Raw genomic sequence first — 18182 nt, 5'->3', positions numbered from 1 at the left:
TCTTTTTGACAAGGATTACAACAATACATCACACGCTGGGAATATGAAAGAATGGAAGTGTATTGAAAAGCATTCTAAATAAACAATATCATTGGCATTCGACATGTAAATAATTGTTATCCCAAGTTCATCAATTTATTCTTTTGAGGATGAAGCAAATGCGTAGTGCAGGCCGTCTCACAACAAATTTATCTTATTTCAATATTTACGCCCAAATATAACCAATAAATTTCGAAACATCGGGTATAACAAGTAAAAAGTATACACTTTACAAAATATTAAAATAATTATAGGCATACTTATCATCACGCTTTACTTAAACGAGAAAAGAAATTATTTGTTCATACAGTAGAGCAGTTTGAAGTATTTTCCCGTCAAAATGACTCTTGGGCCCGTCTCATAAAGAGCTGATTTGCGATTGATATCATTCACAACAATGCACATAAGAGATAGGAGACTGCAAACTTGCGATTGATTAGAGGACTTGCGATTGATTTGGATCAACGACAACTCTTTATAAGACGGGGCCCTGGACAAAATCAGATTTTTGAAACGCAGGCAAGTCAGGCTGGTCATGCCAGCCAAACCATCCAGTTTGGCGCAAGCATTAAAACAAATGACATAATGCCGCTTGCATGCAAGGCGTCATTTGCGCCAGTACCTGTCTGTGAATGTATTCACCATAAATTTAGCGCAGTGGTTTTAAGGTTCAATTGCGTTCACCTTTTGTTTAATGACACTCACAAGCTGCGTCAAAGACCGCTTTTGTCGCTGGCTGACGAAGGCTGACGCAGTCCTTTCCACCAAGATTACGCCTAGTCTGAAAGGGGCACAACTTCAAAAGAGGACCTAAGTTACAGCGTGTTTTGCTAATGGACTTGGCAAATGTGGTGTCCCTAATGTTTCTTGGCTCATGTTTATACCATCACTACGAATTCGCTCACTACTTGTCTAAGTTGGATGTCCAAAATATTTAATTTGAATCATGGAACCCTTTGTCGTTCTAGTAATAAAGAGTCGATCAGCGGACATTTTAATTCTAGTTCATGCTTTCTTTATACGATTTTGCCACGGCGATATTCTTGAGGCGGTAAGCCACGTCACGTCCATGTACTTGGAACAAAATCTGTAGGAGGCATTATACCACGCCATCTGTGTACAAAAAAATTCCAGCGGATTCATGCCTTGTCAAATCGGTCGCAAAACATCGACTAAGGCTTGTTCCATTCCACCATAATAGCATGTATAGACCTTGATAAAAGTACTGTTTAATAGTGGCGAATGGATGCTTTCAATCGGCGAGGTACTTCATTCTATCAGAAGCCCGTCTCTGCCTCGCCCGCTGCTGTCCCGTTCGTCTCTACTAGACTTTGCGGTGCTTGATGTGGAACTCTGAGGTGGAAATAATCAGAAAAAGTAAAGAGTGTTAGTTTTCCAACAAATCACTAGGTGATTGCAGTCGATTTGGATCAGTCACAACTCATCAGGGACCCGTTTCACAAAGACTTTTTTCAATGACAAAATGACAAAAACCAGAGACAAATTTGCTTATAACCAATCAGAAGCAAGGATTTCAGTAGCTTATAATAAAAAATTGTAATTTGTCACTGATGACAAGTTTGTGTAACGGGCTCTGGTCTATGATTATTATGACTATGTCTATGATTATTATGACGAGAGCCCCGATATCTTTTAAAGTTAAATTTATGAGCCATGATTTCGAATGACAGAGGTCCCCATACTCTGTTGTGTGGGTCGGATATAGAAGCTTCACTATAATGGAGGAACTTGTCTGACTTGTCAGAAAAATGATCCAGCAACTTCCTCCCCTCTCTGAGATGCCCATAGCGACGCCCCTTGTCAGACAGATTTCGCGGCCAACCTCGTCACCAGTAATTAACAACAAAAATCTACGTGTGAACATGATCTCTATTAAACTCACCTAATAACAACTGAGGCATCATCAATGGGTCTCGTTTTAGGCCTCGCACCAGGAGGTTTAGGATTCATCGGAGTTGACGTCTCATCTGGGTTTTCTGTAAAGGTTCAATTCCAATTTTGTTATCATTTCCCAACGGTACAAATAACATCACATCGAACAAAATAATGTCAATATTTATGTTTAGGTAGATTATTCATAATTGATCACATAATAGAAAGATATAAGCTTATAAAAGGTATAGCATAACTTTTTAAATAATAAACAAAACAAAAGAAAAACAAACAGAATGTCCGCAAAGGGAATTTCTAAGTCACACATTATAAAATCAAGCAACACTAATGCGGACTGTTTAATATCTTTCTTCAAAATGCCATCCCTTGTTTGTTTCTGAGCATGCTTTTGATGTCACTTTGCAGACGTAGTTCAGTAAAAATGGATAGTAAATAGATAATAATAAAATAGTAATTTTGTATTTTGTATTTTTATTAACATTTATTTCCTTCTCAACAGTACAATATGAAACACACTGTATAATTATATACATGATATATGTAACAATAATTATTATTTCAACATAGAATATACAGTAAATAACTCAGATACGGTAGGAGGCGAAAATAATAATGATGATGACGACAATGATGCATAAGATCTTACCTAGCATAGGTGAATGTTCAGTCGGCTTATCGGAAGGCACGTGATTACTTTCTGCAGCCGCTCCAGACTTTCCTTCTTGTTTCTTCCGATTTTGTTGGATTCTTGCTTTTAGCGCTAAAACGCAGAAAAGGGAGATCATTATCACTTTATTGAATCAATCATTATTTAACCTTGATCTTTGTTAAAATAGAAAATTGTACAGTTTTGGTATCAGAATTATCCATATATTTGCGAATATGAATTACTAGTATTGCAATATGGCAAGGGAAAGGGAAAATCTACTCTTTATGGGGCGTCGTTTATTTTGAACAGGGGATGTGGGACATTCTAAAATTTGCCGATAAGTTAGCAATCCTTTTTTCTTCTAACAAGCAAAAACAGAGAGAGAGAGAGAGAAAGATAGAAAAAAGATAGAAAGAGATAACAAGATAGAAAGAGAGACAGAAAGAGAGAGAGAGAGAGAGAGAGAGAGAGAGGGGGAGAAAGATTTGAACTTGTTGCAACTGGAAGGATAGTACCTAAATATTAGTTGGGGTCATTTTAAAGCTAACTTTATCAATTGAGGACATAATTATTTCGCATCCGATACCAGACTTCATTGATATAATATTAGAAAAAGGGTGTCATATGGGTAAGATGAATAATTGCGTCTTATCATTTTAACAGCAACCATAAAGCCTACAAACTAAACCAAGCTTTATCCAGCGTTCAGTTATCTATGACAGAGCGTGTGCGATCTGATAGTTTTTACGAACTTTTATCAATCAAAGTACATTTACGTCTGGGGACCGCCCTTTTACACAACCATTCATAAGACGCAGGTGTCTCGGGAACTTAACGGGTCCCTTAGAGTCGGTATGTATGCAAAAGCAGGGAGCTGACCGTACCACAGGCGTAAGACCGACTCAAAACTCCCTATCGTGTCAATGCTAAACCATGAAAAGTACAATCCAACATAAATCGGTCTCACCTGCTGAGGGCGCTTTCTTCGCTCTCTCCTCCTTCGAGTGCGATGACGATGCCCCTTTTCTCCTCTGCGTCTCGGCATCGATTTCATCTTCCCGCACCGTACACGGGCAGCAGGTCGCACAGCAGATGTGGCAGAAATTCGACATGCGGCTTCGAGATGGTGTATCGTCTGATCAAAGTTAAATAAAATAAATGTTTGTTCTTCAAAAATGATAATTCAATATTACCTTTAATCAGATAAAATATAAGCATACTTCGTAGTAATCTTCCATCTTTCAATCCTTACTACCTCGTAACTCTTCATCTATGTCACAAAATGTACTTTGTTCAAATCTATTGTTTTGTTCTTGCTCAAGAATGATTGAACACAAATTTTATTTGGACATAACAACTAACTATTCATCCGCTAAATAGGCTGCTACGTCACGAAAAACTCGGAGATGGGTAAAGAACGACAGTTTCGAGGTGATGTTTTCTGAAAATTCTGTTCCATAAAAAATTGATTATATTGACACAAATTCGTCAACATCATTCGTGACTTTCAATTTAGGTCGTTATTAAAGGTACTATGTCCCATTTGCAGGCCAAAAAATGAAAAAGTTAAATTCCAACTGCATTTGAAAGATAATACTAATTAAGAGCTTCCCTAAAAAAGGTTGGGCTTGAAAATGTCTTCAAGTGGGAAAAAAACGACTATTAGTTGTCAAATCGACTTTAGGGCTATAGAGCCCAAAAGTAATAGTCTTGATTTTCAGACAATTGTACCGAATGGTCATACGTTTTATGCTGCGCAAAGATTCAATCAGTTTAATCTTGGCCATCACAAGAAGTGGGTTATTGATGTAGACAAATGCTCATGTTCCCTTTACAACTCTTTTCATGTATGTTATTACCAAAGAAGAAAAAAGCCAGTCAGTCACTCAATAGTGTCTGGCAGTGAAGTCTAGCAAGTAAACGGGTTTCCTTGCATAATTTGAATATGAGGACACTGCTAACGTTTAAATTTCACAGATAGGACATACATGACGTATTCATAATTCCTGCAAAGTTCTACAGAATTTGAGGTTGGCTGCAAAAGGGACATAGTACCTTTAACAGGGATTAGGTGTTTAAATATACTTCCTGGAAGTAAAACAAACAAAAATTTACACTCACCGTCAGCACTCGCTGTTTTACTGTAATTTGATCGTACCATTGTGTCTCTTATCACTATAGAAGAAATGAAATAAGGAAAAAAAAACAGTTAGAAAGGTATATATCCAGGCGATAATCAATCGAAACCGCATTTTCTCGACAGAATTACACAAACATAACACCAACAATGTCCCGTTCTTAGAAACACGATTAAAGGCACTTCATTAGGATCGGTATTAATGTGAATTATTCGGCGCAAAATGTCCTGGAAGCTTGGCGAATTCTTCTTTCATTATATGGAGCTTGTTGTTGATGCGACCATCAAACATTATTAAAAGTTTATTGATTGTACAAACATAATACCTAAAGCAGTAAAGGGTGAAATATAAAATGATTGCCAGCCACATTTGAAAACTCATTCTATGTTATTCTAACTTGAAGTAGTATGAACATCCGATGCCCTTTTCATTTTTTATGGAAAATGCACTTTCAGCAATTAAAAGGCAAGGCGTTTTAACCGGCATCACTGTCACCGATCACCGATCTACATCACCGATGTAGGCTACTGTATTTTCAATTGCACCATTTTTCGCTCAAGGCGTACATAGAGCGATTTCCGGATCGTGTACCCAAACATCATCAAGCGTGCGTTATCAGTTTTGGATGCATTGTGGGAAATTATTGTCGACACGTTGGGACATTGTGAGTAGTAGATGACAGTATAAGTAAATCTGAGGTATATTTTGTCGAATACCCTGCCTTTAAATTCATATTAACTTTAATAATTCAATAGTTATATTTGTACTCCAACCATATACTCACATATTTTCATCCATAATGCAATCCCTACGACGACTGCTATTAATACAATGACGATAACTACTACGACGATAATGGTTGTGGTATTGCTTCCACCTGCAACATAATAGTTGGGACAACAGAAATATAAAATTAAGATCAAAGTTTACCTCTATATTACCTGGTATATATTATCGTGTTACAATCATGAAAGTTCATCGGTATTGGTAATATGAATGTTTGCAATTTTAAATTCTGATGGAAATACAAAATTTGACCTCCGAAAGGTTCAGCTGTTCAGCTTCAACCTTCATCAAAGATGTGACCCGACTTGTTATATCTGACGTAATTGTCTACGACTCGATTTTTGTCAATTACGTCACAATGGTCGAAGATTAAGTCGGGACACAACGCTGACGAAAGCTGTATCTGAACAGCTGAACATTTTGGAGGTAAAATAAGTTTGTATTGAGATGCAGGCTTAACTTTCAAAAATATTAGAGTCTATTAACAATAGAAATAGAATAGACAAACTTTGTTTGATGCTATTTACTCATATAATAATAATAGTAATTTTGATTTATATAGCGCTTAATACGGTATATCGTCTCTAAGCGCTTTACAAATATTATTACCCCGGTCATCCGATTCATTCACGCACAATGTGCGCCATCTCCACTCCCTGGGAAGTATTCTTACCATATGATCCCCCATGAGGGCATAGGCAATTACTAACACAAAATGCTTTTGTCATTCTACAGGGTCCCCATTTCTCTCTAGGGTATTAAGTGGCAAATGTAGATTTATGCCTTGCCAAAGTCAAGTGCTTAAACCACTCGACTACGACACTTCATATACTGATATAAGATTTTGAACTGAGCTGAAAACAATTCTAAAATGTTTTTACCGCTGGTGCTCGGGGCCCAACAGACCAACGCTGTCATTATCTGGGGTGGGCCCGGCACCGCCTCACCGCTCACTTCACATCTGACATCCATGTTCGAAACACCCATTGTCACGTCGAGGCTACCATACACATCCCTCGTCCCGTCCGGATTGTCCGCAAACTTCAGCGGGGCTCCGCCCTCAGATACGTCGTTAACGAACCAGACAAGCTCGACAGACGGCCTGAAGCTAGCTACCTCGCATGATAATCGGTATTGGGTGCCTTGTGGTATGGTGTATTGGCAAGATGCGTTTGCGGATGGCGATGAAGTGGGTTGGAGTAAAGCTATGGTAGGGTACGGCTCTGCTGGAGGTACTAAAACAGAATATAGAGATTCGAAAAACTCATTATAACAAAATAAGCTAAACAATATTCCGGACGATTACATTGCTATGCGCTTTAAAATTAATTGTCATTATACTCCATTTAAAGGTAAAGACCAGTTATGGTCATGCGATTGCATTGTGAAAGAAACGTTGTGGAATCGATCAGAAAAGGTTGATCATCTAGCATCTAGCATCTGCAAGGTTCTGGAATCATCAAAATGATAAGAAATTTGGCCCATTCTTCGTAAAGTTACAAGCACTATACACAGAAAGATGTTTATGGGACTACCCTATATCTCTCACAGACCATGAGAGAAACAAATTTACCAAATATATGAATTAGTAGTAGGCGGTTTCCCGGCAATTTTTTTTATCATCATGTATTAGTCAAAACATATTCTTTCACATGATTGGTAATGAGAGCTTCCATTCATTTTTGAAATTGGGGCGTTTCCAATACTGGTCTTTACCTTTAAGGATTTATTACAATTCATGCCAGACATTAAATGTGAACCATATAATTTATATCGCTAGGTAAGTTCCAAAAATGTCTCTCCAGTGACCAGTCTCACGAGTCTCCGTTTCGTAATTATGTGGTCGGATAAGGCTTTTCTTCCAATATTTATTATTCAGGCCAAACAAAAAACAGCATAACAACAATTCTGATTCAAATAATGTGGTTGGAAATCTAATAAATAATTATTAAAATTAATGTCTGATCACTTTTTTAAATAATTTCTTTTAACAGTGAGATTAACATGGAAACGCAAAAGAACGAAAAAGAGATAATAATCCTGCCGTGCTATATTACCCAAGGCGGCATAGCCATCATCATCATGACATCATAAATCGATTGTGAATATATTTACCTGCAACTTCTAACTGGGCTTCAATCACTATATCATTGCTCGATGACGTCAACGTGACAATACAATAATACATGCTTTCATCCGCTATATCGACATCGTTGATCACCAATGATCTGGACGAAGACATCGAAATACGACCACCGTCGCTTCCCTCTCGGACACCGTCCACGAAAGACGCCACTGTGGTCGCTATATCGATGTCGTCACCCTTCTTCCAATGGATGGTGATGACGGCGTCGTCGACTTGGCATTCGAGCTCGGCCGAGTTCCCTTGGAACACGACGGTCCGTGAGACGGCGGCGACATCGCTCAAACACAGACCTATCGAACATGAAGTGAAGAAAAGAGTGCAGAATGTAGACGTTTAATCAATTGAATTAACTTTATTTAAAATCCCCTTTTCTTTAATAAAATACCCGATGACCGAGGTAATAATATATATATGTGTAAAGCGCTTTGAGAGGGCCTTCGGCCCTGAAAAGCGCTATATAAGAACTAGGTATTTTTATTATTATTATTATATAGGGGGGGGGGGGGGGGTCACAGTATTGTTTTTTAGGCACCGTCTTTCCTCTCTCTCTCTCTCTCTCTCTCTCTCTCCCTCTCTCTCTCTTTCTCTCTCCATTACCGTGAAATAAGGGTAAATAAACGATGAGTAAACGGTACCTATTAGTAGTAACAATTAAAGTCTATATTAATTGGCCACATATAGGCTATAGGCTATTTCACTTATTAAAAAACCGAGAGGCCGGGTAATGTTGGAGCGCCTTGAGGACCTTGCAAGGTCGAAACGTGCGCTATTTACATGCAAGAATCCATTATTATTATTATTATTATTATTATTATTATTGGCATAACGATCTCTGATGTGAGCAGAAGAAAAAAATCAACATTTTCCGAATGAATAAAGGATTTTGTCGGCCAAATTACAGATTCGCTTTTGGAAAAGATTTGTATGCACGTTTGAACATACGGACGTTTCAACACTTATACATGGAATGGTGACCATATTTAGGTCCAATGCGTATATACACTCGTGCGAGAGGTCGCATAAAGTGCAGATTAGTTACCCTTCTTGCACGGGAAAGACCTCGGGGCAGTATTAATGCTGGCATAAATGTCGCATTTGATTCCGGCATTTAAATGTCAAACAAAATGTCACGAAAGCTCTAACGTTTGGAATGGACAAAGCCCTGGATGTACCACAAATGGGCCGGCTCTTTGGCAAGCATAATCTGATAATGGTACTGTGCTCTCTCCCCCCCCCCCCCCCCCCTCTCTCTCTATCTCTATCTCTCACTCTTCTTCCGTCCTTCCCTCCCAATCTATCTTTCTACCTGCCTCTCGGCCTTCCTGTACACCGATCATCATTCCCAGATAATTCTCTCTCCCTCTCCTCCCCTCCTCTCTCTGTCCACCTCTCTCTCTCTTCTCTTCCCCTCTCTATCAATTGGAAGTTTTGATAATTATTAGCTGCACTTTGCAACATGTTATTCATAATATTTTTTCTTATGTCATTATTTTATCTCTGAATTCATAACCTTTAAAAAAAATTATTTATGAGTTCAATTTGTACCCAAGTCTGTAAATATTTCAGATAGGTCTACATTGTTTTTTTTGTATAGTTCAGAGCCCTCCGGGATAGCAGTGTTTTAAGTGAAGAGGCAACCCTGCTTCAATAAAATTATAATTAAATCAATAAATTCAAATACCCCCGATCCTTCCCTCTCTATATCTGTCCCATCTATACATCTTCTCACCCTCTCCCTACTCCCTCCCCTTCGCTCTCTCTTTCTTCCTTACTCAACCCCGTCGTCCCATCCCTCTTACCCCCCCCCCCCCCATCGGTCAATCCCCTGTCCCTCACCTCCTCCCTCTCTCTACCTCTATCTCCACCCACTCTCTCTCTCTCTCTCTCTCTCTCTCTCTACCTCCATCCTTATCCTTTTCCTTCTCTATTTGCCCCGCTCTACATTTCTGCGTTTGTTCTCCCTTGACGCAGAGGCTAGATCAAGTTCAAGTTGGTGGTGCGTATAGAATGAAACGCACGTCTCCTTCTCATGTTTCTTTCTTCACTTTCGTTTACGATATTAAGGTTACAGACTCAGTTGATTTAAAGTAAATTAACAATGATGTCACTATGAATTTACAATGATGCATTCATTGCAATCTCTCACACATTCATAGTGCCGTAGCAAAGGAGGCTAGTGCCCCTCCCTTTTAAAAAAAAGAAATAAAATAAAACAGTAAGAAGAAGAAAAAGCAAAGCAGACAGTAAAAGTTAAAATGAAAAAAAAATGAGAAAGGTCAAGATAACGAGGAGATGACAGGACCCCTCCCGTACCACCCCCAACTGAAGACTTCTTTATTTTACATTTACAGTCACCAAGTAAAATCGGCAACCCACCTTCGTAACAGTGCCCCCATCAATGGAGGAACTAAAGTTGCCCCACTGCACATTCAAATGGCCAGATATCAATAACTATTTGAACACGAGTTTACTTTTGTATTCATTTATTTATTCATTCATCATTTGCTCATTGATTTATTCATTCATTTACTAATTCATTCATGCATTCATTTATATATTCACTTAATCGTTGAATAAGTAATGACTGTTTTTCATTAGACTTTTGTCATATTTCACGACGATTCTTCATTCATAATATTAAAGGACCATAGTCACCTTTCGCGCTATATACCACAATGCTGCAGTACACCTCTCTAGTTCATGTTGATCTTGAACTTGCATGCACACTCACTGGAATGCCATCATACATTTTAATCTACCCCCCCCCCCCCCACCACATCATCTCGTTATCCCGAGGGCAGGTATCCCACAGTTGATGCATAACTAACAATTATATCGAATCAATTGATCTTCTTAGATTAGAACACCCTAATGAGATTTCATTGCAATGCGCGCTTCACAAAGCCCAACAGTGCCTGTCATTTGTTCACACAAAAAAATAATGAAATCTCCCCTCCCCTCTCTCTCTCTCTCTAGTCATTTATAGCGGCGAAACTACGGATGATCCCTCAAGCCTCACCCCATAACATAATTAAAAACAGTCATTAATTAATTAATTAATTGACAATTCAATGAATATATACATGAATGAGTGTATAACATAAGTAAATGAATGAAGGAATGAATGAATGAAATAAATAAACTAAAAGAAAATAAACAGATGCTTAAATATTTATCAATATCTGGCCATTTGAGTGTACAGTGAGACAAATTTGGCTCAATGAAATATCCTTCGAATGCGCGCTTCAAAATGCCCAAAATTCCTAACACAATTATTGATCGGCCTTTTGTAAATATATAACTTTTATTTCAAGTATAGGTTTCACGCTTCCACAACGCTGTAGCCGGTAAGATTCCTTTCTTTTCTTCATGAACTTAAAATGACTGCACGCTCACTGAAGTTCCATCATACATTAATTTAATCTATCCTCCCCACATCACATCTTATTCTATCATGGAGCAGGTATCCTGACAGTTGATGCATAACTAACAATTATATCGAATCTCTAAACCCTCTTAGAGCGTCGTAATGAGATTTCCTTGCGATGCGCGCCTCGCCCTGCCAATCCAATCACAGCGATACGGATAGAAAAATTAGTTGCAGCGGTTTGGGTGTATTATGCCGTCCCTGCATGGCGGAGTCGGGAGTGAAGGTATTGTATTTAACATGTTTCAAGTGCAAATGAAATTAGAATACACTGTCTTCTAGAAAAATATGTGTTAATGTAGCGTGAAATAATTGACAGTATTAACGAAAATATGATTTGATCATTGATAAATTCACTTGGCGAATCGCGAATAATAATGAAAAAGGACGAGATTCCTTCAAAGAGGGGTGGGGGCGTTGTGGCGTACCTGGGCTTACCCTTACTGTAGGACTTTTTTTTTGGGGGGGGGGGGAGTGACGTGATAAAACACGACATTAACAAACACGCACCTTTCTCCATTTAACCTCCAAATTCAATACAGTAAAACGTGCAACTGCATAACTAATTATTTGATTCCAGTTGGAATTATTATTTTCTATATGGGGATATCCTAAACTATTATAATATATTAAAACAACTTCCCATAAATATTTATCCACTCGTATCTTTAGTCATAAAACCAAACAAGACATATTTCATAATATTAATATAAAAGGTTATAATTATCACCGTATTTGTGCCGCATTCATCGTAGATGTTTACGGTCAATTAACAGCTTTTCCAAATACGGAACAAATTATTGTTTCCTACCAGACAACCGCTATCAATTCAAATGCAATATAGGTTTACAAGGCCGTATCATTTCATTATCATAACCACAAAACGCAAAAAGCCCTTTTATCTAGATACATGTACGCGCTCTCCCGAATGAATCACCCCCAGAGCCCTCCCAACCTCACGTTTAGGATTCCGCCCGATTTTGCCTCTACATACTTACGGGGCAAAAATGCATTTATGATACAAAATGCCTACTCAAAAATAAAATGGGATGACCTTTTCATTGAAACAGATTGCACTAGGCAGAAAATTGGTGTAATGGGACGATGTACAAAGGTCTATTATGTTGATGTATTTTCTATGCACAAGAGTATGGTAACTGGGCAGGAAGGGTATTTACTGGTGTCACAAAAGACCAATTATATTGTAAACGGGCGAACGTTTAATCCTTTTGATTTGCGGTGCCTTATTGGATATTTTAATTTGTCAGTTATTGCATATTATTTTATCACCCAGCAGTGTACTTCGGCAAGGCTGACAGCTTGATATGAGACGTACAATGTATGAACATATACTCGGATTAATAATACAGTCTAATACAACTAATAATAAAAATTATAACAACAACAATACTACTATATACTTAAGTTACTTCTAATAATTAATAATATATTTGGCGTGATGAATTACGATAATGCCCCTGAAATCCCTGAATTTCAGATTAAGATTATATGATTGAACTATTATAATGGAAGTCCCTCGAAAAACACCAGACAATGGTAATACCGATGTAAATGCCGTTGTTATGATTCGATGACTCATCCTATTTTTCGCCCTTCTTTCCTTTCTGTCTGTCTCTCTATTATGCCCCCCCCCCCCCTCTCTCTCTCTTTATCTGTCTATCAATCTAGTGCTATTGTCATGTACGATATGTACATGTAGTTTAAAGTGTACGTGTTTGACAACTTCGTCTGGCTTGCTTTTGGAATTCAGTTTCCTTGATTTTCCAAACATAGTCCCCCACCTCCCTCTTTTTCTCTACATAGAAAATAGAAAAATGATAGGCTTAAACCCGTCAATTTTTCCTATTCATTGCATTGCATTTAGTTGCTGATATGTCGGAAGAGCTTCGGAAAAGCGACGGTCTGGAGAGAGTTTTGTTTCTTTAAAGACCGTCAACACTACTGGGCCAGGATGGATTAGACCACACAGCGAGGTCACTGACAGGTGGCTATCTCATTTAACATAAGAAAAAGAGGATCATGGGAGACCAACAGGCACCGATTGGGGAAGTTTTTATATAGAGGGAGCAAGTAGCTACAAGTAGGTCAGTGGGGCTTTAATGTGTATTCTATAATCCTTACACGTACCAGGTAATTAGGATTGCTCCCTGCACGTACAATTAACAACTATATTATTCATACCCCCTTTAAATGTTTTATTTTCGTGTTCTTCGTAACTCAAGAATGAAAGGTGAACTGGTTGAATTAGGGTCTTAGATATACCACAATCTTAAAGGTAAAGACCAGTATTGGAAACGCCCCAATTTCAAAAAATGAAATGGAAGCTCTCATTACCAATCATGTGAAAGACCATGTTTTGACTAATACATGATGATAAAAAAATTGCCGGGAAACCGCCTACTAATTCATATATTTGGTAAATTTGTTTCTCTCATGGTCTGTGAGAGATATAGGGTAGTCCCATATACATCTTTCTGTGTATAGGCCTAGTGCTTGTAACTTACGAAGAATGGGCCAAATTTCTTATCGTTTTGACGATTCCAGCACCTTGCAGATGCTAGATGCTAGATGATCAACCTTTTCTGATCGATTCCACAACGTTTCTTTCACAACACAATCGCATGACCAGAACTGGTCTTTACCTTTAACTGTATATAATTTCGTCCAGGTTCATGACACTCATCGCTCATAATTTTCAAGTCAAACCGATAAAAGCTATATTCATGACTCATTGGACAAACAGCACGTTCTCTGGCCCATTAAACCGACGCGACACCTATTTATTCAAGGTTTACATATTAAACCTTACCCTCTAACATAATAACAAAATTATGTACACAAAGAGGTTCTATACTACATGTACGCAGTCTGCACATTATGAACACAACAGGTATAATGCTGAACAGTGTAGGAGAGCAACAATAAGCTGTAAAACTAATTCCTAATCCTATTTTCTCATGAGGATTTTTAGAAAATGGGAGGAGGAGATTCAATGTTATTTGTTAATTAATATATTTTCTTACATAGAGATTATATTGGGTCTATTTCAACAGACATATCAATGACTCTATTGTTAGTTGCAGTTGTAGTTACATTGATTGATTAAAATTAATTGTGTTAGGAAACGATCTTTAAAAACCGCTGCAGAACAAACTAATCTGACTTCTAATCAATCTAACCAAATCAATATTTCATTATTAATAATGATTTAATCCTAACAACCTTCTGCGTTATTGAGGAGACTTTCTTTGAATGTGCCAGCAGCGGATCTTTAGGAATATTTCACTAGCATTTATACATTTTCTTGGGGAGGGCTTTGAGGGAGGATTGGACCCTTGGGGGGGGGGGGGGTGCTTCATGTGAAGCTTCCTTCATGCGATAAAAAAAATCTTATTTATATATATATCTTCTTCTTTTTTGGGGGAGGGGGAGGGGGAGGGGCTTGAATAAATTTGGTTTGGCTGAACTGACCCCTCCCCCCCCCCGAAACATTTTAAAAAAAAAAGGTTGTACGACACTTCCTCTTTCGACAATAATATTGCTCAGTGTCAATAACCAAATTCTTAACTTCAACCGTGGACCCAACAGTTTACCTACATGTTAAACCCAAAACCTAACCCTATACCTAAAATCCAATACGATCCAAAATATATTTGATATAGCGTCTTTCCCTTACAGTTACAAAGCGCTGCTCTTGAATTGTAACCCTGACCATAATAGCACTAACCATATACCTTTTAAGAAATACAAGTCGGAGAAAGTGTGTGCTATAGCGATTTCATGCAATTCGATATTTAAATTCATACATAATTGATATCAATACGTTCACAACGAAACCTGAATTCCTTTCACAATTACTATGTCCGCATTGACTGCATGCGTTCATAAACCAATTCCCCCAAATGATAAACGATAACCAGCACATAGACTCAGAGTCAGAGATAATATTTAGCTTCTATGTTTAACTACGAGCTTTTTTATTGACAAACGACCACAAAGGCTGATGCCTTTTGTCTATTTACTGAAATGTCAAAACTCTAAGGGGATCTACTGTGATCATACACCGGCAAGGATTGCAGCTGCAGCAAAACAAATAATTTGTGAAAGAGTTCAAGTACAACAACCCCCCCCCCCCTCTCCCCCTAACCCTCCCGATATAAAAGCTCCGTACACATCTCAGAAATACTATGCAGATAATTTTATGAAGCAATATAGATTGTGGTTTATTTTCCTACACCGGAAAATGCATTGTACAGGTAGATCATAGGCAGGAAATGTCGTTATGAAAATATAAACCACAAGCCCATTAAGGTCTGCATAACAATGGGAACAAACTCACAAATGTAATGAATAAGAATTGTTATTGAATTCGACATACATACTGAGCAAGCGAAGGCCGTTCATTAGTATATACATAGTTAATATTCCAGTAATTTTCTCAACCACTCCTCACGCACCCCCCCCCCCCACCCCCACCCATAGTGGACCCCTACCCTGAGTTTTGGAGGACCAGTAAAAATTGACAACGTAACTTTTAATGAATCTAAAGCACGACAGGCTGAGCGGCATCTTCTCTTCTCTTCCTCCTCCTCCTTCTTCTTCTTCTTCTTCTTCTTCTTCTCCAGACCTCCTCCTCCTTCTCCTTCTTCTTCTTTTTCTTCTCCTCCTCCTCAGACCTCCCCCTCCTCCTTCTTCTTACTCTTCTCCTTCTTCTCCTCCTCCTCCTCCTCCTTCTCCTTCTCCTCCTCCTCCTCCTCCTTCTTCTTTCTTCTTCTTCTTCTTCTTCTTCTTCTTCTTCTTCTTCTACGAGCATTTGTATTGACAAGCGACCACAAAGACTGACATCGAGATAAAATAGTTTATTCTCAATGGTCATTAGATAGATTAATTTTTTTGGAAAAACTGTCAACTTCGAGATAAATTTTTGATGCCAAATTTTGCCTTTCTGTCTCCTAGCCTACTAATTTTGGTCAAATTTTCCCCTGTAGAGTGTACATGCACCTTTCGCACCCATAACGTTGTAGCATCGCCATTTCAGTATAGAAAATAATTCACGATTTAGACGTGCACCTTGAAGCCCGGGGCAAAAATTGATTTTCAAAAATGAATGATGTCCTCTCCAAAACATAAATATTACGCCAACAGAGGATGCAATTTTAAAAAGCAGAGGGATTGGCCTTGTGGCCAAAAATAATGTTTTTATTATCGATCGATCAGCGAATGTCTTCACTCGTCCAGGCCTCAGCTGCTCTTGGTCCCCCTCGTTATTTTGTTAACATTGTTATTTCTTTTTTTTTGTCTTCTTCTTCACCTGCATACGGTATCTCCCCATAGCTTTCGGTCTGTATTTATTAGTGCTGTATCCACCTGACCCTGTCCTGTTCATATTTATCATCAATATTCCCGATCTATTATCAAAGTGACAACGTCTAATATTAGTCCCTTTCTCTTCCTACACATCTCATTTTCTCTCCGCTTCTCGTACTGTCTTTCTTTTTTAATCCCCCTCCCCTCCGTCTCTCTCTTTAAAGTTCAACGATACATTTGGTATAATTGATTGTGTTAGTTATGCTAAGTCTTGTTTGGTCATTTGGTCCAATCGGACGTTTTTCCATCAAAACACTGAAAGCTACAAAGACTATAGTGTATATTATTCATAAGGTGTCTCTTTCTTTATCCCCCTCTTGTTCTTCTCTTTCTTCATCTAGCTTTTCTATCCTTCATTTTTTCTTCCCCCATCCTCCATCCCTCCTCTTTGACTACATAAAAGAAAAAATGCTATGTTTAAGTGGTGGTTTACCTGACTACTAAGAAAGCATGAATGCTTGTTAGTAGGCCAAGTTATATTATTATCATTATTATCATTTTAATTGTTATTACATCATTTTCATTGTTATCATTAGGCCTATTATTATTATTATTATTATCAGGAGTAGGAGTAGAAGTAGTAGTAGTAGTAGTAGTAGTAGTAGTAGAAGTAGTAGTAGTAGTAGTAGTAGTAGTAGTAGTAGTAGTAGTAGTAGAAGTAATATCCAGTGCACTTGCTTATTTAACAAAATATTTTTACAGGTTTTTAAGCCATTGGCAAAGTGATTACAATTAGGGCTAATAAGTTTTGATCTGGCACATCATCAACATTTTTGTAATCTCCAACTCCTGAAACTGAAAACAAAATTTGAACTATGTCTCGTCGGTCACGGCAAAATGACACTCAATGAGAAAAACACAAACCTAATTTACGCCTTTATGGCTGCCTGGTGCCGAATTACAGGGCGAATTCCACCACACACACCAACAATTATGCACTCGACATTTACAGAACACAGGCAGCCTCCAGCCAGCCACGCGACCACCCGTCAACACCTAGCCAAGCCGAACCGCCCGGCTACATAATACACCACAATGCCGTTGAAAAGCCGCGCGCTTCAATTCATTCTGTGCATCTAATGACTTTTGTATAGGGGCCTATTGACACCACCCGCCCAGCGCTGCGAGAGGCCTGGTAATAATTGATTTACCTTGTTCGCGCTAACTTCGCGAATTTGAAGCAAGTTTGTGAGAATTGAAGATTGATACTTACAATAAGTTAGCAGCACTGCCGCTAGAAATCCTTTGGGATGTGCCATATTGGTCCAAACGTGAGAAATTATGTCAAACATGATTTCCAAAATTTCGCGGAACACTACCAAAACTCGACTTCCTGGTATATTGTATGCACAGGTGCAATATGTGCGCCGTCCGTGTTTTGGTATCAAATTACACGTTGTTCTTTAGCAGCTCGCTGTCAGAGCGGAGCTGGCATGCATGCTTGCTGCACATGAATATAATGTTGGCTATGTTAGTTTTGGTCTAGCGTCCTCTGCGCCAATAGACCGTATCCTTTATCAAAAAGATATCGTCGAGGACACGTACTGAACTGGTAGGGGTTACATGAGAAAAGGAGGGGTGGGGTTATATGAGGAAAGGAGGGGATGGGGTCATCTTCCCTTGGCCAGCTCTTTTTTAAAAGTCAACAGAGTATGTGTTAGATGTTGATGCTTTAAACCAAATACAGGCAAAAAT

At 38.4% G+C, this 18182-nt stretch overlaps 1 protein-coding gene across 1 annotated transcript; it reads right to left on the bottom strand.

Moving 5' to 3' along the window:
- Positions 1-485: 485 nt before the first annotated feature.
- Positions 486-17936, bottom strand: LOC115921017. Its single transcript, XM_030977945.1, has 9 exons — positions 17701-17936; positions 7642-7962; positions 6408-6761; positions 5525-5617; positions 4724-4777; positions 3570-3737; positions 2600-2713; positions 1943-2036; positions 486-1392 (listed from the first exon to the last, which is right to left on the bottom strand). Exons 1-9 carry the CDS (start codon positions 17777-17779, stop codon positions 1317-1319), a joined length of 1353 nt encoding a protein of 450 aa, XP_030833805.1. The 5' UTR covers positions 17780-17936; the 3' UTR covers positions 486-1316.
- Between the last annotated feature and the right edge of the window lie 246 nt (positions 17937-18182).

This window comes from Strongylocentrotus purpuratus, unplaced genomic scaffold (genome assembly GCF_000002235.5).
Source record: "Strongylocentrotus purpuratus isolate Spur 01 unplaced genomic scaffold, Spur_5.0 spur5_scaffold_1, whole genome shotgun sequence".
Lineage (NCBI taxonomy): Eukaryota > Metazoa > Echinodermata > Echinoidea > Camarodonta > Strongylocentrotidae > Strongylocentrotus > Strongylocentrotus purpuratus.
Note: the sequence above shows the minus strand (reverse complement) of the source record. Positions and strands in the feature narration are given on the sequence as shown.